Genomic DNA, 24,090 nt, shown 5'->3' with positions numbered 1-24,090 from the left:
CCTTGAAGCTGCCCTCCCTCCTCACTGGTCCAGAGCTCCTCCCTCTCCTCTTTAATGTGGGGGGGCTCTGGGTCCTGCAGCTCAGGGGGAACCTCTTCTTTAATCACCAGCAGCTGCTCCACATCTGCAGGACACAAACAGCAACATCAGAAATCTCTTCATTTGACTCTGAAACAGCGGAGCAACAGACAGAAACAGAAATCAACTCAATGAAAAGAGACGTCCTGCTACTGACAACCAGTCAGCAAACTGGGAACAGAAACGCTGGCTTCAGATGCTTGGATCAACGTTGGGTCACCCAGGTCAAAGGTCATAGGTCCCCATCACTGAATGGTTTTGTCCATTCATAATCACAAGGTGAGGTTTATCCACTCTAACAACACCAAATAGCCGTCAGCTATTAAAATCTTCTATGTTTTTACATTCCTGCTCAGTTGGAACACAATGGCCCTCATTACAGACACAACAAGACCAGAGACACTTGCTGGCTACCATTAGCATGAGTACCGCCTCCCAGTGTCCTGGTCAGTGTGTGGGGTCCAGGGACATCCTGGCCACTGGGAAAAGTGGGACAATTCTTGAATGGCCGGTCCAGCCCAGGCCGGCTGGGCAGTGAACAAAAATAACTTTTTAAAAGGCCTGTATAGTTTCCATTATAGGAGGCACAGTGGTGCAGTGGTTCAACCTGTCACCTCACAGCAACAAGGTTCTGGGTTCGAGCCCCTGCTCAAGCACAGGATCTTTCTGTGTGAGTCTGCATGTTCTCCCTGTTCCTACGTGGGTTCTCTCCAGGTTTTCTGGCTCTGCATTTGTATTGTACATGTAGCTGAGTCAATGCCTATGATATCATTTTACTCTTAATTTGGTGAACTTTCTAAACCTCTAATACTGTAATATTGTAGTAGTAACAGTGTGATAGCCTTTTATTTAGAAGTGGAAACTCTTCTCATTGTTCTGTACTGTTGATGAATGGTTGATGGTCTTCAAGGTTCCTGTTCATGTTGGAGCACTGGAGGTCTGAACCACTGAGACACTCAAAGAGCTGCATGAGTGACGTCACTTCAAGCTGGCAGAACGACTCCAGCCAGGGTCCTGCTGAGTGTTGTGATGCTCCGTGTTTAGCTGTCAAGCTAGCAGCTCTGGACTCACTGATCTGGACTGAAACTGCATTGAAATGAAACAACAGAGCTTCACTGGTGTCTGCAGGAGGTTTGCCTTTGGATTTTGTCCCCTAAAGCTGCTGTAACATTGGTTCATTCTGACGGGACTCATTTGGATATCATGTGACTTGCTGCAGGAGACAGAGAGACTGCTGACACGTGTGTGTGTGTGTGTGTGTGTGTGTGTGTGCTGACTGAGTCAGTGCTGCTCTTTCAGCATCACCATCCTGGTCCTCCTGATGTGTCTGGTGGTCTTCAGCCTGGCAGCAACCACCTTCAGCTGCTCCACAGCTTTCCTCATGTCTCTGATCCATGATGGTGGTAGAATGGAGCTCCATCATCAGAACAAGTCCCACCAACATTGTGCTGCCTGCTCTTTGACTTTTACTGACTTGTTGTTGTTGATTTGATCCACCATCTTTATCTGAGGGGGCACTGAGCAGGTCTGGGATCATGGATGGGATTGGACCACCTTTGCCTTCAGAAAAACAATCCAATCCTTCTTTCTGGCTCCTGAAGGTGGAGTTTGTCTCTGGGATTTTTCCACAAAATTTTAGAAGTTAAAAACCCCACAAATCCTGATGGACTCCCAACATTACTGGATTAAGAGTTGACAAAATGATCTGCAGCAGCGGAAAAATCTGCTGAAAAAGGTGCGTGATACAGTGTCAGCTTCCTCTCATCTCTCTGTCACACCGCTGTGTGTGTGTTTGTGTGTGTATCTTCTCGTGACACACAAACACACACACACCCCCTCCCAACCCCACTGCCTCCATCACCATCAATCACTGCTTGGACCCTAACGAGCCAGGACGTAGCCCGTCAGGTTCCAGCACAGCTTTTTGCTGTGTTGGGTTGCACTCAGACTGACGTTTCTCTTTCTCTCTCTCTCCCTTCAGAAAGTAACAGATGAGCCACAAACTGAATGTGGACCAGATTCACTGCAGAAGCTGAAGAATCCACTGGAAAAGGCATCACTGAGAGGACAGGTTCACCTCCTCTCTTTCCCTCCGAGCCCTGTCATTGATGTGTCTCAGCATCTTGGGAGAGTTCCTTCTCTGCTTTGTCACAGATCTGAACCCCCTACCATCAAACCACGTTCCATCGAAGAAAGAGGACTTTGGTCAACTTGGGCCATGAGAAGTCCAGAACACATGACTTGGATATGGAGGTTTGTTAGAGTTTGCAAAGGGAAACAGGAGGCTGTTGTTGAGGAGTGGATTGGTGAGAAAGGAGAGTGGAGCTGTTCAGGTGCAAACAGAGTTCAGGGGCTCCAAACAAGAAGCTGAGAACAGGACAAGAAGACAAACAAGAGGTTTAACACAACGCCAACCCTTCAGTTTGGTAAATATCGGCTACATTGAGAGCTCTTATCGAGTCTGACTTTATTTTGTAAGTTGATCTCAGAATTGGAACCAGAAATGTTTTTTTAGTTTTCTTTTTTAATTTGGCCCCGAGGGACTGCCACCTCCTCCTGGTCAGGGGTTTGGGGCCTCAGGGACCCTCAGAGTTCCACCAGCAGAAGCTCAAGCCCTGTTCAAACTACGCTACTTTTTGTTAGCGACAGGCCCTGCTGTTCACACCATCGGCGCTCAATCAGGCTGCTGTTCACACTACAAGATTTGTCGGTGCACAGGAGTGTTCAGACTACAGGATTTTCCCCGTCAGGAGGCGTGGCCAACTGCACAGCTGACCACGAAACTCTTGGACGCAGCGCACGCCCCTTTCATTGTAAACATGGAGGTGGAGCAGAACGCAGCCCTCCAGGTCCTTAGTGCGCTACCATGGAGCCAAGAATCCTGTGTCCAAGGATATGGTGAACCCTTCCTAGAATCCATGCCCCTCCTCATTGTTGTTGGTGGCTCTGCGTCACTCCCCCACTGCCAGAGCTCCCATGTCTGCTGTCATTGGCTGCAGCTCCGTTTACGTCACTGCCACAAGTTCTGATATCCAGCAGTGCTGGTGTCCACTTTTTGTCACCGACGTCGCATGCGACCTCCCAGTCCACTGTCTTGGATCTGTTCACCCTCATTACTGTAGTGTGGTGGTCATTGATGCCTCAGCCTGATTGGGGGAGGGAAGTCACTGACGCCTAAAATCTTGGAGTGAACTGGGCTTTAGCCTTCATGTGGGACCAGGTTGGACCGGTCTGAGGGTGAAGGTCTGACAAAGTGCAATCCAATTACATGACAACAACAGTGATCCAGAGACCCACCTACCCCCCCCCCCCCAACACCACCACACCCTTTCCCGCCTCAGTCGCCATCATGTGCCCCTTCACATTTCTGTCTGCCCCCTTATAAATGCCCGTCGAGAACCGGCCCTGCTGCAGCTCCACTTCCTGGACTGAATGAGGGGCCCAGCAGGTCCCTGCGGGGACTCACCTGCTCTGTCCAGCCTGACTCGGGGCTTCAGCACGGCATCGAGCAGCAACCTCTGCCGGCGGTTCTCCCGCTCGTACTCCGCCACGGTTTCCTCCAGCAGAGCCACGATCTGCTCCGCGGCCGCCGCCAGCCGCTCGGTGAGCAGCGCTCTCAGCACCGGGACTCCAGCCGCTGAGTCTCCTTCTCCCAGCTGCAGCAGGAAGTCTTCAGCGGCGGCGAGGATCCGCTCCTGGACCGACACCCGCAGCAGCTGCGCGGCGCACATGTTGAGGTTCTACCGGCGCCACTCAGCCTTCAGGAGACAAAGACCGAGGCCGGGGGTTCACGGACTTCTCCTTCTTTCCTTGTTGTGTTCAAAGCTTCCCGCGTCTTCTTCTCGTTTTTTGAAGTGCGTATTGATGACGTATGTGGTGACGTCCGAAGCCTCGCCAGCCGGCAGTGACCACGTGACTGATTCAGGACCTGCTTCTCCGGCTTGGCGTGAGATTCTAAATTTAAAGCAGTGAAACGCCGTGGTTTCCTCCCTCTGGTCCGCGCATCTGTTGGAGTTTCGTTTCCAGAGGTGAACCAGCGAGGAAGAGCAGGTTTTCCCCGTCTGGGAACATCTGGAGTTGATTTCTCCTCATCAGCTCTGCTCCTACTGATGACTGTAGGAATTTTTCAACAAGTCATCATTAATCAATCAGAAGGACCCACAGAGTCTATATTACGCTGTTCAAAATCTGAAGAGGACACCCTCTAGTCTAAAGTGATCCTTAAATGTGACAACAGTTGATAACAAACTACCAGAAGAGAAACCAGTCTGTTGCATATCAAAGTATTTGTAGCTGGGTCAGTGTGACTGTGAGCCTTCATAGCCAGCATGAAGGAGCTGGTTTCATCTTTGCTGGGGAAATCCCACACACAGCTGCTCTCAGTTCCAAATGTGTGTGTCCTCACTCCTCCGTCCTCCTGCTGCCCTCAGAATACAGACACAATTCAACCTGGCAAGTTTGGAGCATAGAAGTGCTCCTGAAGAGATGTGTGTCAGCCCACAGCTGGCTGTTCTTACCTGGAACCTCAAGATGAAACTGCCTCCACAGATTGGAAATGAATCTGATGTTGACTTTTGGACAAATCACCTGTTCATCAGTTCATCATCACTTCCATCCATTTCTACTGCTTATCTTGTTATAGAAAGGAGTCTATCTGCTGTGTGACTGAGGCAGTTACTGTGAGCTGCTGCATGTCTCAGTGTGTGTGTGTGTGTGTGTGTGTGTGTGTGTGTGTCAGTGACGTGCGGTCAGGGGAGGCAAGTGAGGCCGTGCCTCGCCCGTCATCATGGAAAGAAAAAAATGTAAATTGAAAAAAATAAAAGCAATTATTGTATTTTTCCTTTGATTTGTACGATAAAGTTATTTTGCTTTTAACTCAACCAGTTTTAAGTTATTTTTTATTCAAAATCACAGATTTTTCATATTTATCGTTCAAATACTGAGAAGAGACGTGCGGTGAGGCACCAGGCAGCTGAGCCTCACCAGGCATTGCTCAATGACTCGGCTAACTGTGCTGCATGCTATGCAGGGAGCCCGTATTGCTGTCTCTTTCTATGGCGCTATTAAAATGTTCAAATACTTCTGCGAAACAAACTACATTTCTATAGTTTAGCTGGTGAATATCATGTAGAGTGTTTTTGTATACACTGAGTGTAACGTGTTTCTTGTGCTGAGCGATCATAAAACGGCTGCGAAAAGGTGCTGGGTGAGGCACGCAGTTCTCCTGCCTCATGGAGGAGGCGCTAGTGAGCCCAGGGATTCTGCTTGCGCCTCCTCCGGTCCGCTGCAGAAGAAGAAGTGACAGCGAACTACAATTTACTGTTAGGAAAGTCAAGTGCAGTCATTCAGTTATTGTAATCATTTTTGGACCTAAACACCACAGGGACACACTCTTGAATCGGATCTCTACTCTAGATGGCATCACCCTAACTTCGAGTACAACTGCAAGGAACCTTGAGGTCATTTTTGACCAGGACCTTTCCTTCAGCTCCCACATAAAGCATGTGACTAGGACCGCCTTCTTCCATCTGCAAAGTATCGTTAAGATTAGGAACATCCTTTCCCAGAGTGATGCTGAAAAACTGGTGCATGCATTTATCACTTCTCGGCTGGACTACTGCAACTCTCTCCTGTCAGGATGTCCTAAATACTCCCTAAAGAGTCTCCAGCTGGTCCAGAACGCTGCAGCGAGGGTTTTGATGGGAGTTAAGAAGAGAGAACACATCTCTCCCACTTTAGCTTCTCTCCACTGGCTTCCTGTAGGATCGAGAATCGACTTCAAAGTCCTTCTGCTGACTTATAAGGCTCTCAATGATAAAGCTCCATCCTATTTGAAAGAGCTCATTAGTCCCTACTGTCCGACCAGAGCACTCCGCTCCCAGAATGCAGGTCTTTTAGTGATTCCCAGTATCAATAAAAACAGACTGGGAGGTAGAGCCTTTAGTTACCGGGCTCCTCTACTGTGGAACCAGCTCTCTCCATGGGTCAGAGAGGCAGACACTTTAACTACGTTTAAGTCCAGGCTTAAGACCTTCCTCTATGACAGAGCCTTCAGTTAGGACTGGTTCAGGTAGCTCTGAACCATTGATAGCTATGCTGCTATAGGCTTAGACTGCTGGGGGACACATCAGGTTACATGGAGCCCTTCCCTCCTCTCCTCTCCTCTCCCCCTCTCTCCTCCTCTCCTCCCTGCACATTTTTGGAACTGTCACTACCACTACTTGTTGCACTTTGTAGTTTGGCCTTGGTGTCTCGCAGTCTCTCTGTGTTTCCACAGATCCACCAGAGCCCCAACCGCCGCCTGCATCGCCCCCCCCCCTCTTATTCCCTACTGTTACACCGGCCTGCGCTCCCCTTCCATGAACCAGTCTGCCATCCAGTCCCCCATCAAGCTGGCTTGCTCTCCCTGCCTCCCCTTCCAGAAGCTTCCTTCTTCAGCTGTTATTAACATTTCCGTGTTTCTCACATTTTGTATTGTAAACTGTTTTCTTGTCTGTAACAACATCTACTGCACGTCTGTCCGTCCTGGGTGAGGGATCCCTCCTCTGTTGCTCACCCTGAGGTTTCTCAGATTTTTCCCTGTTAAAAGGGTTTTCTATGGAGTTTTTCCTCAGTCGATGTGAGGGTCTAAGGGCAGAGGATGTTGGTATGATGCCATGTGAAGCCCTTTGAGACAAACTGTTTGTGAAAACGGGCTATACAAATAAAATTGCCTTGCCTTGCCTTGCCTTATTTTTTTTCTCCTGAGTGGCCGTAATGTCACAATGGAGGATTACATTTCTAAGCTAAAACAATTTTCTAAATTGGATTTTCAATGGAAGCAGGAGGTTCACGCTAAAGTATCCAGAGCGCTGAAGAAGCTGTGGCAGACAGAAGCCAAAACATGGAGAACATTTTTTGACTGTTTTTATTATTAAATGCAGGTTTTTTTTCATATGTTGACAGATCTGATTGTGATGGAGTCGGTGCCTCACCAGCCATGAACCTCACCACACGTCACTGTCTTCCAGTGAACGTCCAACTATCCTCTGAAATAAGAGATGAATCTTTCCCTGCTGAGACTCCTGATCTCTGACTGTCACTAGCATGTGCTGGCAGAATACAGCACTCCTTCTTCATGATCTGTCTTTGTTTCTGACCAGCTCTCCTGCTCTCTTTCCTCCTACCAGTCAAAGCAGACATCCGCACCTACTGATCTTGGATCTGCTGCCCGTTCCTGCCTGGTAAAAGAAGGAACCAGCACCTGGTTCTCCAGGCTGAATGAACTCCAGGACGTTGGCCAGCCGTGTCAGTTGAAACCTTATTTGTCCAAATAGAGAAAAAATAAGTCTGATTGTTGATGAAAGATGTCATCATGGCTTTGAAACTGTGGTTGGGGAGCAGCCAACATGAGCACATTCATGGAAGAATAGCAGTAAAAACAGGAAGTGTCAGTTAGCAAGTACTCACCAGTCTGTCACTATCATACTTGATTCTAGTGGAACAAAATGGCTGCTGCTGACTGTGCTGCCTGGTGGAGGATCACTCTTCACCAGGTCCTGCATGGTCCTGCATGGGAGATACTGTCAGTTCTGTTCTGCCCTGCTCACAACCACAGGCTGGTGTTGAGGCCTGCAGCAACCAGGGCCCCAGTCACCAAGAGTATAAAGGCTGGTCATTGTGGCAGTGGGAGGAGTCAAAATGAAGACAGACCAATGAGAGCAGGACGTTCCTGGAGAAGTCAGAAGAACTTGACCATGTTTCCTACAGTACCCAGGAGGCCTGGTAGTTGTTGAAGGAAGCTCCAAAAGCAAAGAGCAGACAGCAGGACATCAAAAGAAAAGATCCAGACACTAAAACTACAAGTAGAAACAAGAAGAAATACTCAAAGCTTTGGAAAGATACTACAAGGTTGGATATACATTATTATATACACTACTATTCTCATTGACTCCTAAAGAGGGACAGGAAACATTAGAATGTGGGTCAGATCAGCTGATTTCAGTGTTGAGTCCATCCCTCCATCCACTTTCTGTTGTTGTCCTTTAAGGGTCATGGGGGGGGGGGGGGGCGATCCCAGGTGACATTGTTCAAGAGGCAGGGTTCACCCTGGACAGGTCACCAGTCCATCAGGAGAAATGAGGTGGTCAGCATCATGCAACCTAAACTAAAACATTAGTCAGATCAAATTCAGATTAAAGCAAGAGTCTCCAGATCAAAGTCAGAATTCCTGACGATGTCATCAGGGCTTTGACAGTAACTAGAATTCTGTGTTTGATCTCAGGAGGACATGAAAGAAACACAATTGAGAAAAGTATATGAGACCACGGCGGCATGATGGTGCAGTGGTTAGCACTGTGGCCTCACAGCAAGAAGGTTCTGGGTTTGAGTCCAGGCTCAGGTGCAGAATCTGCATCTTCTCCCCGTTCATGCGTGGGTTCTCTCTGGTACTCCAGCTCCTTCCCACCGTCCAAAGATGTGTAATTTGGGATGAGGCTGATTGGACACTCTAAATTGACCGTAGGTATGAATGGTTGTTCGTCTCTGTATGTTGGCCCTGCAATGGACTGGCAACCTGTCCAGGGTGAACCCTGCCTCTGACCTGTAGATGCTGGGATAGGTTCCAGACCCCTCGACCATCAATGTAGGTCTTTTGTTAATTGCATGCCACATGAAATTATTATTGGTCACTTTTCTAGCAACAGTCTCACAGTGGCAAGACAAGAACACTTCTACTTTTGATGATGACAGTTTGTTCAACACTAAACTTCATCCAGTACCATGTTGTCAAACACTAGAACCTCCACAGCACCTGAACAGGGACTTGAACCCTGGACCCTCACATTAAAAGTCTGATGCTCTACCCTCTGAGCTCCTCAGGCTCTTTCTACAGCATTGAGACAGGAACAGAAACACCTGTGAAGGTCAAACTGATGCTTTCTTGACTTGTTCAGTCCTCCATGTTAAAGTCCACCAGGCTTTTGATTGGCTCTGATTCTCTGTGGCAAAATCCAACAAGAGGCTCCAAAAATGTCCTGAATGTCACAAGGTAAGGCGATTTTATTTGTAGAGCCCATTTTCACCAACAGTTTGTCTCAAAGGGCTTCACATGGCATCATAACAACATCCTCTGCCCTTAGACCCTCACATCGACTGAGGAAAAACTCCATAGAAAACCCTTTTAACAGGGAAAAATCTGAGAAACCTCAGGGTGAGCAACAGAGGAGGATCCCTCACCCAGGACGGACAGACGTGCAGTAGATGTTGTTACAGACAAGAAAACAGTTTACAATACAAAATGTGGGAAACACGGAAATGTTAATAACAGCTGAAGAAGGAAGCTTCTGGAAGGGGAGGCAGGGAGAGCAAGCCAGCTTGATGGGGGACTGGATGGCAGACTGGTTCATGGAAGGGGAGCGCAGGCCGGTGTAACAGTAGGGAATAAGGGGGGGGGGCGATGCAGGCGGCGGTTGGGGCTCTGGTGGATCTGTGGAAACACAGAGAGACTGCGAGACACCAAGGCCAAACTACAAAGTGCAACAAGTAGTGGTAGTGACAGTTCCAAAAATGTGTGGGGAGGAGAGGAGGAGAGAGGGGGAGAGGAGAGGAGAGGAGGGAAGGGCTCCATGTAACCTGATGTGTCCCCCAGCAGTCTAAGCCTGTAGCAGCATAGCTATCAATGGTTCAGAGCTACCTGAACCAGTCCTAACTGAAGGCTCTGTCATAAAGGAAAGTCTTAAGCCTGGACTTAAACGTAGTTAAAGTGTCTGCCTCTCTGACCCATGGAGAGAGCTGGTTCCACAGCAGAGGAGCCCGGTCACTAAAGGCTCTACCTCCCAGTCTGTTTTTAGAGATACTGGGAATCACTAAAAGACCTGCATTCTGGGAGCGGAGTGCTCTGGTCGGACAGTAGGGACTAATGAGCTCTTTCAAATAGGATGGAGCTTTATCATTGAGAGCCTTATAAGTCAGCAGAAGGACTTTGAAGTCGATTCTATTTGAGTATTTGAGTGTTTTATTTGTCACCAAGGGATCGAGCCCAAGGCGAAATTGCATTACACTACTCAAAGCCTGATACAACGATCACAAGCGGTCACAATTATTACAGATTGAAAGTAATAATGGTACACTTCAGAAATTTAACAACAGCACATATACATTTGCTGTGTATGTACGCTAAACTTGAGCAGTCCGTTGACCCAATGGAGGCAAGATCCTACAGGAAGCCAGTGGAGAGAAGCTAAAGTGGAGAGATGTGTTCTCTCTTCTTAACTCCTGTCAGAACCCTGGCTGCAGCGTTCTGGACCAGCTGGAGACTCTTTAGGGAGTATTTAGGACATCCTGACAGGAGAGAGTTGCAGTAGTCCAGCCTAGAAGTGATAAATGCATGGACCAGTTTTTCAGCATCACTCTGGGAAAGGATGTTCCTAATCTTAACGATACTTTGCAGATGGAAGAAGGCGGTCCTAGTCACATGCTTTATGTGGGAGCTGAAGGAAAGGTCCTGGTCAAAAATGACCCCAAGGTTCCTTGCAGTTGTACTCGGAGTTAGGGTGATGCCATCTAGAGTAGAGATCCGATTCAAGAGTGTGTCCCTGAGGTGTTTAGGTCCAAACACGATGACCTCAGTTTTATCTGAATTTAGCATTAAGAAGTTAGAAGACATCCAGGATTTAATGTCTTTCAGGCAGTCTTGCAGATGAGTAAACTGGCTTGTGTCGTCTGGCTCCATCGACAAGCAAGGTTGTGTGTCATCTGCATAACAGTGAACAGAGGGCAGTAGAATATCAAATCTAGAGGTTTGGTCCATTGTATCACGATGACATCAAAGACAAAATTCTGAAATCAAAGAGTAAAAAAATTCTGGGTTCAAAGAATTCTGAAGTCAAGTTTTGGAAGTCGACCATGAACATGAACCTCCAAGTCTGAAGTTTAAACTGGTAGCTGTGGTTTGACTGGTTTGTTGTTTAAGTTACCAGGTTTGTAAATACTTTCCCATTCAGGGCCTTGAATTTCAGGGGAGTCCTTCGACAAAGTCATGTCCAAATAAGGGCATTTCTGGCTCCTTGAAGCTGCCTTTGATGCTCAGCCACAGGTAAATCCCTCCTCCTGGTAACAGGACAAAGTAAACATTGTCCCCATGGTACTGAATCAGGGAGATTTGAATGTGTGGGGTTTCTTTGTTCTTCATCTTCATGACTGAACAGAGAAGCTTTAGTTGATGGCAGTTTTCAAAGTGGAGCTGCTGCCAAAGGGGCTTTCCTCCATTGTCAGGGTCCTGCTTCTATTTGGGCGGTGAGGACTCTTTCTGAGCCGCTTCTTGAAGGGAAGTGAAACAATGTGTGAGTGAGTGACTGCTGGAGCAGAGAAACATCTGACAGAAACTCCTTCAAGAGGAAATCTGCTCTCACAGTCCTGGTGTCCTAGCAGCAGGATTTGATTGACAGCTAGCCTGTCCTCTAATCTGAGCGGTGTCTTCTAGGTGATGTCCCTCCCTCCCTAACGGTGCTGCCCCCCTCCAGCCAGGAGCTGCAGCAGGGGAGGGTCACGCTGGTGTTGTTGGCCAACAAGGGCTTCCCTTCAGACTGGAGTCTGGCCTGGAAGGTGGACGGCAGCAGCAGCGGCGGCGGGGAGGAGAGCAGGAGCCCCAGGGTGCTGGAGAAGGACGGCCTCTACAGCTGGAGCAGCACCCTGAGGCTCCCCGCAGACCAGTGGAGGAAGGTGGGCTGGGTGAGCTGTGAGGCCACCCAGGGCTCCCAGACTCCAGTGTCAGAGGTGCTGAGGAGAGACCAGTGTTCCCAGTCCTGACCTGACTCACTGGGACTCTGAACTCTGCAACAGTTTTCCTCTGTAAACGTTGCCATCAGAATGTTTGCTGCTCCATTTTGATTGTTGCTCTCCAGCTTCAGCTCAATAAAAACCTCTTCATCACATCAGTCCCATGTGGAGCTGCGTTGTTCCAACAACACTGAGCTCTCAGCTCATAGCAGTTCTACAATAAAGGTTCCAACACAACGTTCCATTGATCCATGAACAAAGCAGGCAGTGAGACCATGATGATGTCACATCTGTCCACTGTCCAGATGTCAGAGCTGAAAATGATACGATGCCATGTTCCCTTCAACAACAGTCCAGCAGAAAGCCACCATGAAGACCTGAGGAGAAGCAAGGCAGCTCACCACAGTCAGGAACTCCCAGTCACCTCAACAAGGTTTCTGTCCACTCACGTTCAACCAGACCAGCAGATCACCTGCATCCCCACTGCCTCACCACCAGAGGGTAGTAGAACATCAACCATAGAGTCTCCCACTGAGGAATGAACACCACCACCAGCAGACGGCTCTCCCTCTCTGACAGCATTTAAAGGAGGTTTCCTGGAGTGACTGGTCTGATCAGTCACTCCAGCTTCCAGTAAACCATTCAGTTGAAAATACCAGCAAGTCCCATAAACCTCCTGAACATAGAGAGGGAAACATCCCTCAGAATAAGGACACACAATAAAAACCAAAGAAATGCTTGGGTCCAGTCCCCCCTGACTGAGGACACCTGAGCAGACCTGACTCAGGCTGACCAGGTTGTGTTTGTTCATGTTTAGTGTTGGTGAGTGTGTGTCCTTGTGTGTTTGTGAGTGTTCATATGTGTGGTGTGACTGAGCTTCATCCAGGAGTGTGGCTGAGAGGAGCAGAGAGAGAGCAGTGCTGTGTGAAAGGAACTAAACTCCACGTTCCAGTACACAGAGCTTGATGGGCTCTGTTGGTCCTCTAGCAGTCAGACCTGGGTTCAACACTGCTGCAGTTCTACATCTGGACCACGTTTTGTTCAAGTCTAATTCATGTTTCCCCTTCACACAAAACTGGTCATGCATTTGTTTTAAATCAAAGAATTCTTGTACTTTATTCCATCAATGTGAACCCTTTGTTCATGGAAACTGTTTCATCTAGCAAATCTATAACCTGCACTTCTTCTGAAGATCTTGTGTCGCTCCATGTTGGAGTTCCAAAGTTGGAGGTAAGAGTGAGGGTGTGAGAGGAGGGCTGGACGGGTGAGGAGGGAGAGGTTGAAGTGGACAAAAGGCCAGGCTGCAGCACAGATAGAGGAGTTGTTGTTGCCCAGTTCTGATGGAGGAGTCAGAGTGAAAGGAGGGAAAGGAACCTGAACGAGTGAAAGGAGAGGTGTGTATGACTGAAGGGGAAACGCCTCCTGGCTCCTCCAGCTGTGATTGGTGGGAATGGTCAGTGGGCGTGACTAAGGTGTGTGTGGGTATTGTAGTACAGTTGACTAATAGCTTGGCAACCAGCCCAGAAGATACACAGACACAGAAAGTTAAAAATAGTCCCCCCGTGCTCACCTGGACTCCTGCACAGACGTTCATGTTTTTCCTCTTGTCTTTTATTTCAAGTGCCAATAGAAGAACAGGTTAAAGGTGCAACTTGTAAAATGAGTATCGTATCAACCGTCCTAATCGGGGTGAAGAACCCTGAGCTTTTAAAACAAAGGTTAGAAATTTCTGAAAAGTGGGAGAAGCGAACCAAAGGGACGACCCCAGCATGGCCCAAGGGTGGCACCTCTGATGTGTAAAGACTTCAGTCAGATAACAACATGAATAATATTGATGGCAGTTCAGGTCTGAATGGGGGAGCAGGAGGAAAACTGGGAGATGATGATGAGACCCTGGACAGAGACAAGCTGCAGCTGTTCAAAGACGTCTCTCAGTGAATCCTGGAAGAACTTGATGTGACCTCATGAAGGTCTGGAAGTGTTGAAGCAGGGACAGGAACTCAACTGCTGCTGCTGGGATCCATCTGATCTGGAGCCATCATAGAGGCAGGCAGCACCATCTAGTGGAGAGATGGGACAACTGCATGTAACTGGTTTCTGCCTGTGGCCTGACTGGTTTTCAGGTTGTTCTCGTTGACTTGTGGTTATGAGGAAGCGACGCCAGATCAAATGCACATAAACACCTGGACTGAGGAGGGAGAAGGAGCAGCGTCTCTCTGATCCAGGTATGAAGGCCATGATTAATGGACATGTCTGTCCATGTCGGTCACCTGTTTGTCTTGAACCGCTAACTGAATTAAAGGAGGGGGAAGAAAAGAACCATTGAACGAGTGTGCAGGTTGAGTTCAGCAGGTGGGAACCCCCCAGACCAACAGGATCCCTCTGACTGAGTCGGCTCCCTGCTTGAGTGTCCAGCTGAACCGTCTCCATCAGGAGGTGTGAAGGTGGGATTCTAGCTGGTTCACAACGAGCGTCAGCGGGAACGTTCACAGCAAACCAGCAGCGCTTGGTTTCTCATGTTGCATCATCAGGGAAGAATGCAGGGAGAGTGAACGGGTCCAACCGGATCTTAACATGCCAGACTTCACACTGGAGTTGAGGGACAGCCGCTGTGTCTCATCCAGACATGAAAGAGGGTCCTGACCACAGCATCATTCAGTGTTGCTGTTTGAGGTCCTGGAGGCGGAGCAGCTGCTAGAAAAGCCTGAGTTTATGATTCTGAGCTGTTGGAGGAGTGAAGCTGAGACTCAAACCTGGAATCTGATCCGAACCATCAGAGTTTCCTGATGCTTGGATCAACATTCCGAGTAGGAATGTTAGACTGAGACCTTTCCAAAGTCAGAGCTGCTGGTTCCTTCACCTGCACTCGCTGCTTCATGGAGATTCTGTTCTCCATCAGAAGGTGATGACACCAACAGTCTGATAGTCAGGTTGTCATGGTGATACGTTTGTGACTCTGGTCCCAGGTTGGGACCAGAGTCACAAACTGTTCTGTGAAACACAGCAACAATGAAGACACACAGCAGCCCGTTCATCGTCCAGATCATGGACATAGTAAAGAGTAGATCCCGCATCCGCCGCTACCACGAATGGGCGCTGTCGAGAAATGCTGCCGCCAACTTGGTCCGGTCGCCCGCCTCACTCTGCACCGCTGTTTAACCGGCGCAATGAAGTCTCAGCGCATTAAATGAATCATAGTTCGCTCAATACTACGCTATTTTTTCCTCTACAAAAGTCATTCAAAGATTCATGATGGAGGCCATAACTTTTTGGCGTTTTCAAACACTCATAATGAATCAAATAATATTTTAGAAGATGCCGGCAGTGGCTGTAGATGCCATAGTAACATAATTAATCAAGGATAACTAGGTTAGAGCTGGTTCCTGCTACGTCTCAGTGATTATTAAAAACTGGCCATTTTAATTGGCTAATTTAATATATATTTATTTGATTTTGTTTAATTTTATAGATCTATCTGTATACACACACTAATAATGTCATATAGAAGCAGACTGTCTACTTTAATAATTGGAAAATTGAAGAAATACCCACAAATATAGAGCCTACATATCCAAAAATTGCACAATTTCAAGTTAAACCTAAGAACATCCATCCATCATCATCTGCTTATTCCTACACATTAAGGGTCGCGGGGGGGCTGGAGCCTATCCCATCACCTATGGGCAAGAGGCGGTGTTCACCCTGGACAGGTCACCAGTCCATCACAGGGCCAACATACAGAGACGAACAACCATTCACACTCACACCTACGGTCAATTTATAGAATCAATCAGCCTTGTCCCCAAATTGCATGTCGTTGGAAGGTGGGAGGAAGCCGGAGTACCAGAGAGAACCCACACAGGCACAGGGAGAACATGGAGACTCACACAGAAAGATCCTATGCTGGAGCCGGGACTCCAACCCAGAACCTTCTTGCTGTGAGGCCACAGTGCTAACCACTGCACCACCGTGCAGACCCCCAAGAACATATGAGATAATATTCAATTTGTTGTCATAGTACAATGAATACTATTAGTATTAATAGTATACTATAAATAGTACTATAAACTGAGCAAACACGTACTGTAATGCTTAAAGTAGTATTTTTGTGGCTGCCGGGTCATCCTGAGGAGTCTCAGATCTGCTGGAGGCAAGACAGAAAGACAGGGATGGATGGATACAAAAAAATCTTTAAAAAAAAGAGTTCACTTTCCTACTTTTTATTTTATTCCTTCAAGTTTCTTCTCTCCCAAACAAAGTTTTCCAATCGAATGCTAATCTGTTGCTAACACCAAAGTTGCTATAATTGTGAATAAGTCAGCTGTCTTCAAGTGACTACCATCAGGTAGAATGTTGAGGAAACGTTTAATCCTACTTGTGATAAGTTAACCCTTGAGCCCTGCTCGCTACCGTCCGCACACTGGCACAGGAATACGGCGCACAGTGCTCCGGCATCGCTGAATCACCATACGAATGACTGGAGCGTATGGGAGCTTGACCGGACCAAGATGGTGGCCGTATTTCTCGCTGCGCAGCAGTCCGAGCGGTGTCTGCTCTTTATTATGTCCATGGTCCAGATCGTGTCTGAGGCATACCACCCAGGCGCACCTGCTCCTGTGACGAAGGTTCCACCCTGATGCGGCACATTTTCACCATGTTTCAATGTCGAAACTGACATAAAATTGAACATGACAACGATGTCGTTCAACTCTATTAAGGTGGTATTAAACCCTGGCAACAAAGAAAAAAAAATTTTTTTAATTAAATGAATATCTAAACAGGCTGCACGGTGGTGCAGTGGTCAGCACTGTGGCCTCACAGCAAGAAGGTTCCGGGTTCGAGTCCTGGCTCCAGCACAGGATCTTTCTGTGTGGAGTCTCCATGTTCTCCCTGTTCCTGTCTGGTCCCTTCTGTATATAGCTGCTTTATTACATTTGTGTATCACAACTGGGGAAATAAATATTGTTACAACTTATGCAACTCTGTCGTGTTTTGCCATCAGTGGTTTAATATCTGGATCCCACCACTGCCACCAAATGTCACACCCCGGACACGGTTATGGGTAGTGTGAGACCCAGACATTAAACCATTGATGGCAAAACACGACAGAGTTGCATAAGTTGTAACAATATTTATTTCCCCAGTTGTGATACACAAATGTAATAAAGCAGCTATATACAGAAGGGACCAGAGGTCTGTAATAAAAATAATCAAAACTAAACAACGAGCGCAAACAAAAGCATAATACCTCAGATACAAATCAAAATATTTAACGATCAAACGCATACATTCTATGTTTTAGCATTATACTTTCAAGAATAAATCAAATATGCATATTCTATGTTTTAGCAGTCAATACTTTCAACAAGAATAAGTCAATGTGCATATCAACCATGGTTTACTCTTAGCTTAATCAATAGAAAGAACATCATAACTTGGAAACAATAGAACTTTTGAGAAACAATATTCACCTCTGGACCTCAGCAATGAGCACCTCACCCCAGCAGAGTTAACAGCAGACTGCCTTGTAAGCCCACTCTCACCCCTTATATACTCTCATGGCCCCTCCCACCAGACAGACCAAAGACCAGTTAAGGGGAGTTGTATTGTTTTCCCAAATTGTTCTGTGTACCTTAACATACAGCAAAGAAACACCATGTCCTTCAGTGACCATATATATCTGCTACTTTGCAATAAACAAATGTCCAGTGTCCTTCATTGACCAAACCCATTCACATGTCCATGTACTGTTCGAGTTCCCCTGTCTCCGGACAGGGAATGGTTCGCCCCAATTTGGGCGTAGCCTTCGACGCCTACTTAAAGGCTCCAGCCCCACCCTGACTCTTTTAGGATCCAGTTCAGAGCCCTGGTGAGGGAGAAGGTTGTAATTTGTTTGATGCATGGTTTTGTTGAGTAAATGTCCTTTAATGTTGCTGGTTGTTTCCGGGTTTGTCCATGTTATCCCACCAAACAATTGTGCACTTATTGAGGTGGGTTAGGGACAAACAGTGACAGTGGGGTCTAGACTGTCACAGGTTCTCTCTGGTACTCCAGCTTCCTCCACAGTCCAAAGACATCAAGAGGGGACGAGGCTGATTGATACTCTAAATTGACTGTAGGTGTGACTGTGAGTGAGAATGGTTGTTTGTCTCTGTATGTTGGTCCTGCGATGGACTGGCGACCTGTCCAGGGTGAACCCCGCCTCTCACCTGTAGATGCTGGGATAGGCTCCACCCCCCCACCCCGCGACCCTGACTAGTAAGGAATAAGCGGCAGACGACAATGGAATATCTCAACACAAAAATGGTCGCACTATTTTTGGGCATGTCACACGTTCATTTGTCAGACTTTGATGTTGGATCTGATAACAGCTCTTTCAGTTCAGAGCAGCTCAACCAGACAAAGTTCAACTGTCCTCCTGGAGTCCAAAGGTTCAGGTCTTCTTGCTGCTATCAGATGACTTCCGTCCTCCAGACAGAGAAGAATGAATGTCTCTCCACCATGTTTCTGAAGAGGAGAAGGATTTGAACTTGGAGGAGTCACAAGTTTGGGTCCTGAGATGTGAAGCTTGTTGATAAATGAAGGTGTTGTTGTGTTTGTGTGAAGGTTTGAACTCTGATATGAATCAGAGTGAGGACCTAGAGGAGGGAGCCCCTCCCCAGAAAACCAGGCTGGACTCTACTGGTCCTGGAGCTGGAGCTGGAGCTGGACCTGGAGCTGGACCTGGACCCAGGTGTGTGTCCTTCAGAAGCAACGCCTGTATGGATCAGCCGATTTCTTTCAAAGATGGTCAACAGTCTTCTGGTCAGAGGTGAGCTCTGAGGACTGAAACTCATTTTTCTCAGGCATTTTTTTTATCGTCATCATTAAAACGTTTGACCTTCAACATTTTCCTGTTTTCCTGGATGATTTTTCCTGATCGTCAGCATTGATCAGTGTTGTTTCCATCAGGTTCTCTCAGAGGAGACCAGACCCCCCTGAACCCAGCTGTGTGTCCATGAAGAGTGATTGGTCTATGGGTCTTCCTCTCAAGTTCAAAGGTGGACTGGAGTCTGATCCCAGGTGAGAATGTAAACTGTCTGTTCTGATACGATCTCTTCCACTCAAGAGCAGGGGGCTGTGGGCAGGTCTGGGACCAGCCACAGACCCCCCATCTCTGCTGGGTCCAGGTCCCTGCTACCATGAAGGTTCCTGGTGTTCCTTTACTATTGGTTCTTTGACTTCATCTTGTCTCCACAGACTTGATCAGCAGAACTCAGATGGTCTCGGTGGTGAGTCCATCCAGCAACACCCAGCACACCTGGACTCCATCTTTATGGTCCGTGAGGGTTCAGTCACTCACTGGAGACAAGCAGGTTTTCAGTCACATGACCTGTTATTGCGTCCACTCGTTTCACTCTGACATTTCTTCTGTTCCAGCTGCTGGAGGAGAAGATTGTTGACTTTGTGAAGAAGGAGCTGAAGAGAGTCCGGACGGTTCTGAGTCCAGATGAACCAGAGGAGTGGTTGGATGATGAGGAGGAGCAGAGGAGGAGCAGAGAGGCGTTCATGAAGATCACACTGGACTTCCTCAAGAGAATGAATCAGGAGCAGCTGGCTGACCGTCTGCTCAGCAGTAAGATGATTTGAACAGCTTTAAAGCTGGAGTGCATCATGTTTTGATCCAAATGAAGGTTCCTCACATTCAAGCCCTCATCAAACCAGTTCCAGCTTCCTTCCTGCAGCACCCAGATATATCAGGACCAGGACGAGTCCCAGTGTTCACCCTTGACTCCATTTGTTCTTTGTTCATTCAGGAACTTCTGCAGCCTGCCAAAGTCAACTGAAGTCCAACCTGCAGAAGAAGTTTGAGTGTGTGTTTGAGGGGGTCGCTAAAGCAGGAAACCCAAGCCTTCTGAATCAGATCTACACAGAGCTCCACATCACCGAGGGAGGGGCTGCAGAGGTCAATGAGGAACACGAGGTCAGACAGATTGAGGCAGCATCCAGGAAACCAGCCGCACCAGAAACAACCATCAGACTAGAAGACCTCTTTAGAGCCTCAGCTGGAAGAGAGACAGCAGTCAGGACCGTGCTGACAAAGGGAGTGGCTGGCATTGGGAAGACGGTCCTAACACACAAGTTGACTCTGGACTGGGCTGAAGGCAGAACCAACCGGCACATAGACTTCATGTTCCCGTTCACCTTCAGAGAGCTGAATGTGCTGAAGCAGAGGAACTTCAGCTTGGTGGAACTTGTTCATCTCTTCTTCTCTGAAATCAAAGAAGCAGGAATCAGCAGGTTGGAAGAGTTCCAGGTTGCGTTGATCTTTGATGGCCTGGACGAATGTCGACTCCCTCTGGACTTCCACAACAACCGGACCGTGACCGATGCTACAGAGTCCACCTCAGTGGACGTGCTGCTGACAAACCTCATCAGAGGGACGCTGCTTCCCTCCGCTCACCTCTTGATGACCACACGACCTGCAGCAGCCAATCAGATCCCTGCTGAGTGTGTTGACATGGTGACGGAGGTCAGAGGGTTCACTGACCCCCAGAAGGAGGAGTACTTCAGGAAGAGATTCAGAGATGAGGAGCAGGCCGAAACCATGGTCTCCCACATCAAGAGGTCCCGAAGCCTCCACATCATGTGTCACATCCCCGTCTTCTGCTGGATCACTGCAACTGTCCTGGAGGACCTGTTGACCACCAGAGAGAGAGGAGAGCTGCCCAAGACCCTGACTGAGATGTACATCCACTTCCTGGTGGTTCAGGCCAAAGTCAAGAAGGTCAAATATGATGGAGGAGCTGAGACGGATCCACACTGGACTCCAGAGAGCAGGAGGATGATGAAGGCTCTGGGAAAACTGGCTTTTGATCAGCTGCAGAGAGGCAACCTGATCTTCTATGAATGTGACCTGACAGGGTGTGGCATCGACATCAGAGCAGCCTCTGTGTACTCAGGAGTGTTCACTCAGATCTTCAGAGAGGAGAGAGGACTGTACCAGGACCGGGTGTTCTGCTTTGTCCATCTGAGTGTTCAGGAGTTTCTGGCTGCTCTTCATGTCCATCTGACCTTCATCAACTCTGGAGTCAATCTGCTGACAGAGGAACAAACATTCCGGAGGTCACGGGTCTTCAGAAAGAAACCTGAACTAAAACACCTGCACCAGAGAGCTGTGGACCAGGCCTTGAAGAGTCCCACTGGACACCTGGACTTGTTCCTCCGCTTCCTCCTGGGTCTCTCACTGCAGACCAATCAGACTCTCCTGCAAGGTTTGGTGTCACAGACAGGAAGAAGCTCAGAGACCAAACAGGAAATAGTTAAGTTCATCAAGACGAAGATGAATGAGGATCTGTCTCCAGAGAGAAGCATCAACCTGATCCACTGTCTGAATGAACTGAACGATGGTTCTCTGGTGGAGGAGATCCAGCGTCTGCTGGGATCAGGACCTCTGTCTTCAGCTAAACTGTCTCCAGCTCAGTGGTCGGCTCTGGTCTTCATCTTACTGTCCTCAGAAGATCTGGACGTGTTTGAGCTGAGCAAATATTCAGCTTCAGAGGAGGCTCTTCTGAGGCTGCTGCCAGTGGTCAAAGCTTCAACTGCAGCTCGGTAGGTGGATGAAGTCCTGGATGTGTGATGAGACTTTTACCAGTTGAACTTCATATGTGAGGAACACCTCTGATTCTCATCCTCCTTCCTCTCATGGTCTGAGTCTCTGTGGGAAGTTGGAGCAGGATAGAACAGGAAAGAACAGAGACCAGAATGTGGTGGAACAGGGAGGACATTTGGCCGATGTCCCGTCCAAAGAGTTTGGTCAGAATGATGAGAGCAGAACATCCTGAGCTGGACTACTAGATATTTCTTCTAGTTTAACAAGCTCTCCTCCACATGAAGGGAAGGCATTCATGAAGGCTGAAGTTCAATCATGATGTCCATGTTCTGTTTCTCCAACAACTGATCAGAAGAGTCTTTTTGTTCTGATCTCATCAGATGTTCTTCTGGTTTTACTTTGTTCTTCTCCTCCTTTTCCTCTGGTGGATGCTTGATAAATTCCCTCCAGAGCCTATTTTTCTTCTTAAAGTCTTTCTCCAAACCCTTTGTTCACCTTGGTTCCCTCCTCTTTAGGAATTTGTCTAAACTCCTTCAACAGACAACGTCGGTCAACAAGAGTCCAAAATGGCTATAAAACCTCATCCTAGGATTCCCTGCTGTCCTCTCCAGAAACTTCCTGTCAATCAGGACTCTCAGGTTCTGCTCTGAGCCTTCATTGCCTCTGGTGATTTGTTCCCTCCAAACTCTTCCTCTGTCTGTTTGTTCTGAGTTTGAAGTTCTTCTTCATCTCTGCCACTGTAAACAGGCAAATGGTGCCTCCCACCAGCCACTAACAGTTGACTTTCCTCTGTCCATCAATCACATTGATAGAAAGATTGTCAATCAGTGCTGCTCTGTTCTCTCAGGTTCTCTTAGGTTCTACAACAACTGGATAGAAACTCCACTAAACATGAAGGAACAAATTCTGCAGTTTTGAATGATCAACAGATTTCACCAAATCCAACAAACCAAACTCTCACTTTATCCTGATGCTCTTCACGTCATCCTGGAAGTGGATGAAACTGATCGATGCGTGACCCGGCGCTCTAGAAACACAACTAACTAATATGGTTCTGCATCTGTCAGCCTCAATTTCAGAGGTCACACATCCATCAGCTTCTCAGTAACCATGGTGATCTGATCAAGAACCTGGCATTGAAGAGCAACAGCCCCCTCTCTCTCTGACCCTGGTTGGACTAAACCTTTCAGAGCCTCTCCTCCATGCTGCAGCTCATTATTATCATTCAGCCAAGGCTCCAAAGTTGCTGCTCACTAAATCTCTGCTGAAACTGATGATGCTCTCTTTGGTTGAGGAGAAGTTGCTGCAGAGCCTCCTGCTGGTGAAGTGAAGGACTGAAAACTGCTCCATTTGACTCCAGAACTGAACTCCTCTTCAGAATAACAGTCACAGTTCAAGCTGATGTTCTGGTGGAAGTGGATCTCTGATCAGTGACAGTTTCTAACTCCTAAATTGTTGGATCTTGACAGCAGAAGACTTCCAAAGTGTGGATTCACTCATTTTCTTCCAGTTTTCCCAGATTTATCTCTCCCAAACTGAGGTTGCTGATATTTCACAGCACAACTCCATTGACAGTGGGACATCTCCTCACCCCTCCTCCTCTCCTCCTCAACATTAAACATTGTCATGAATGTTGATCAAGATCTTCCAGGTCTCTGACCACTGTCACTTTTACCTGCTCAGGTGAGCGTTCAGTCTGATCAGGACTCTCCAGCTCCTCTCCACCAGTCCTGAATTCTCTTCCTCTTTGTCAGGATTCTGTCTCAGTCTCAGTTTGTCTTTGTGAGAGGCTCTTCTGCATGGACACCTGGACTCTTTGCTCCTCAGCTTCATGTTTTCTGCTCACAAATGGAGCGATGATGCTGAGCCTGTTGTGTCTCTGGTTTGGTGGACGAGCAGCGATCTGATCCCTGTTCATAGGAACCTCTGTTGTTGAAGAACTCCCTGACTCGCTGCTCAAGTGACTGCAGTTCACCTCTGGGTGTGTCCTCACCCTGCTGGTCAGCAGCTGTGAGGCAGCAGAGGTGCGGTGGCTGGTCTCAGGTCCAGACATCACCAAGTCCTCGTCCTTGTTTGTTGCTCCAAATCTTCCCCTCTCTTTTCAGTCTCTTCTCTTCTCTGGTCTTCTTCTTTGATGGCAGCCTTCAGGTGCTGCTCTTCATCAGTCTAATCTAGTTGGTCCCTCTGTTGCTGGCAACCTGACGTCGATCCTCTGACTTGAAGTTCAGAGACTTTTGAACTTCCTCCTCGTCTTCTGCTGGTTTATTAGCAGTGTTTTCTTTGGTTCATTCTGAATGGACTTGGAGAGAAAAAAGAAAACAACTTTCCTGAGAGACTCCAGCTCATCCAATATGGCCGCTGTGACATCACATTGCAGCACACGTCATCAAAAGAGACCAAAAACAGTAGAAATTAATCAGACAAATTTTTTTTTTAACCTGTCCTGTTCAGCAGCAGCATCCATGTTTCTGGTGCGTTGTTGGACTGAAGCAGTTCTACTCTGCTAAGGAGGAACCTGATAAACTCCTCCTATCACCATCTGTGTTGAACTTTATTAGGAATGGTGTTGGTTCATTGATGAAGCTACCGGACTGAGGCTCAGGAGAGGACAGGAAGAGAGCAGGGACAGGACAGGGAGGACAAGGGGGGGGGGACAAAAACAA

At 47.8% G+C, this 24,090-nt stretch overlaps 1 protein-coding gene and 1 long non-coding RNA gene across 8 annotated transcripts in view; one reads left to right on the top strand and one right to left on the bottom strand.

Annotated features, from left to right (window-relative positions):
- Positions 1 to 12,593: 12,593 nt before the first annotated feature.
- LOC147270335 (uncharacterized) lies at positions 12,594 to 17,349 on the bottom strand. Of its 3 annotated transcripts, none has more exons than XR_015110151.1 (3): positions 17,307 to 17,349; positions 14,019 to 14,529; positions 12,594 to 13,895 (listed from the first exon to the last, which is right to left on the bottom strand). It is a non-coding gene; the product is annotated as an uncharacterized LOC147270335 (long non-coding RNA). The 3 variants fall into 3 exon arrangements; XR_015110078.1 differs by having other exon boundaries at positions 14,019 to 14,526; positions 17,307 to 17,344; XR_015110215.1 differs by having other exon boundaries at positions 14,019 to 14,126; positions 17,307 to 17,344.
- The window catches only part of LOC147270334 (NACHT, LRR and PYD domains-containing protein 3-like), a 32,976-nt gene continuing 22,864 nt past the window's right edge, over positions 13,979 to 24,090 (top strand). For all 5 annotated transcript variants that reach the window (XR_015109809.1, XR_015109741.1, XM_086184073.1 and 2 more), the window contains exons 1-6: positions 13,979 to 14,060; positions 18,442 to 18,646; positions 18,787 to 18,897; positions 19,075 to 19,153; positions 19,255 to 19,450; positions 19,632 to 21,426. Coding sequence is in view for 3 of the 5 variants with exons in the window: in XM_086184073.1 (XP_086040199.1) it covers positions 18,456 to 18,646; positions 18,787 to 18,897; positions 19,075 to 19,153; positions 19,255 to 19,450; positions 19,632 to 21,426 (2,372 nt within the window). In the remaining 2 variants the exon portion in view is untranslated. The remainder of the gene's footprint in view (positions 14,061 to 18,441; positions 18,647 to 18,786; positions 18,898 to 19,074; positions 19,154 to 19,254; positions 19,451 to 19,631; positions 21,427 to 24,090) is intronic.

Source organism: Aulostomus chinensis, chromosome 1, assembly GCF_037954235.1.
Source record: "Aulostomus chinensis isolate RoL2024-O1b breed Wild chromosome 1, RoL_Achi_v1.0, whole genome shotgun sequence".
Classification (NCBI taxonomy): Eukaryota; Metazoa; Chordata; class Actinopteri; order Syngnathiformes; family Aulostomidae; genus Aulostomus; species Aulostomus chinensis.
Note: the sequence above shows the minus strand (reverse complement) of the source record. Positions and strands in the feature narration are given on the sequence as shown.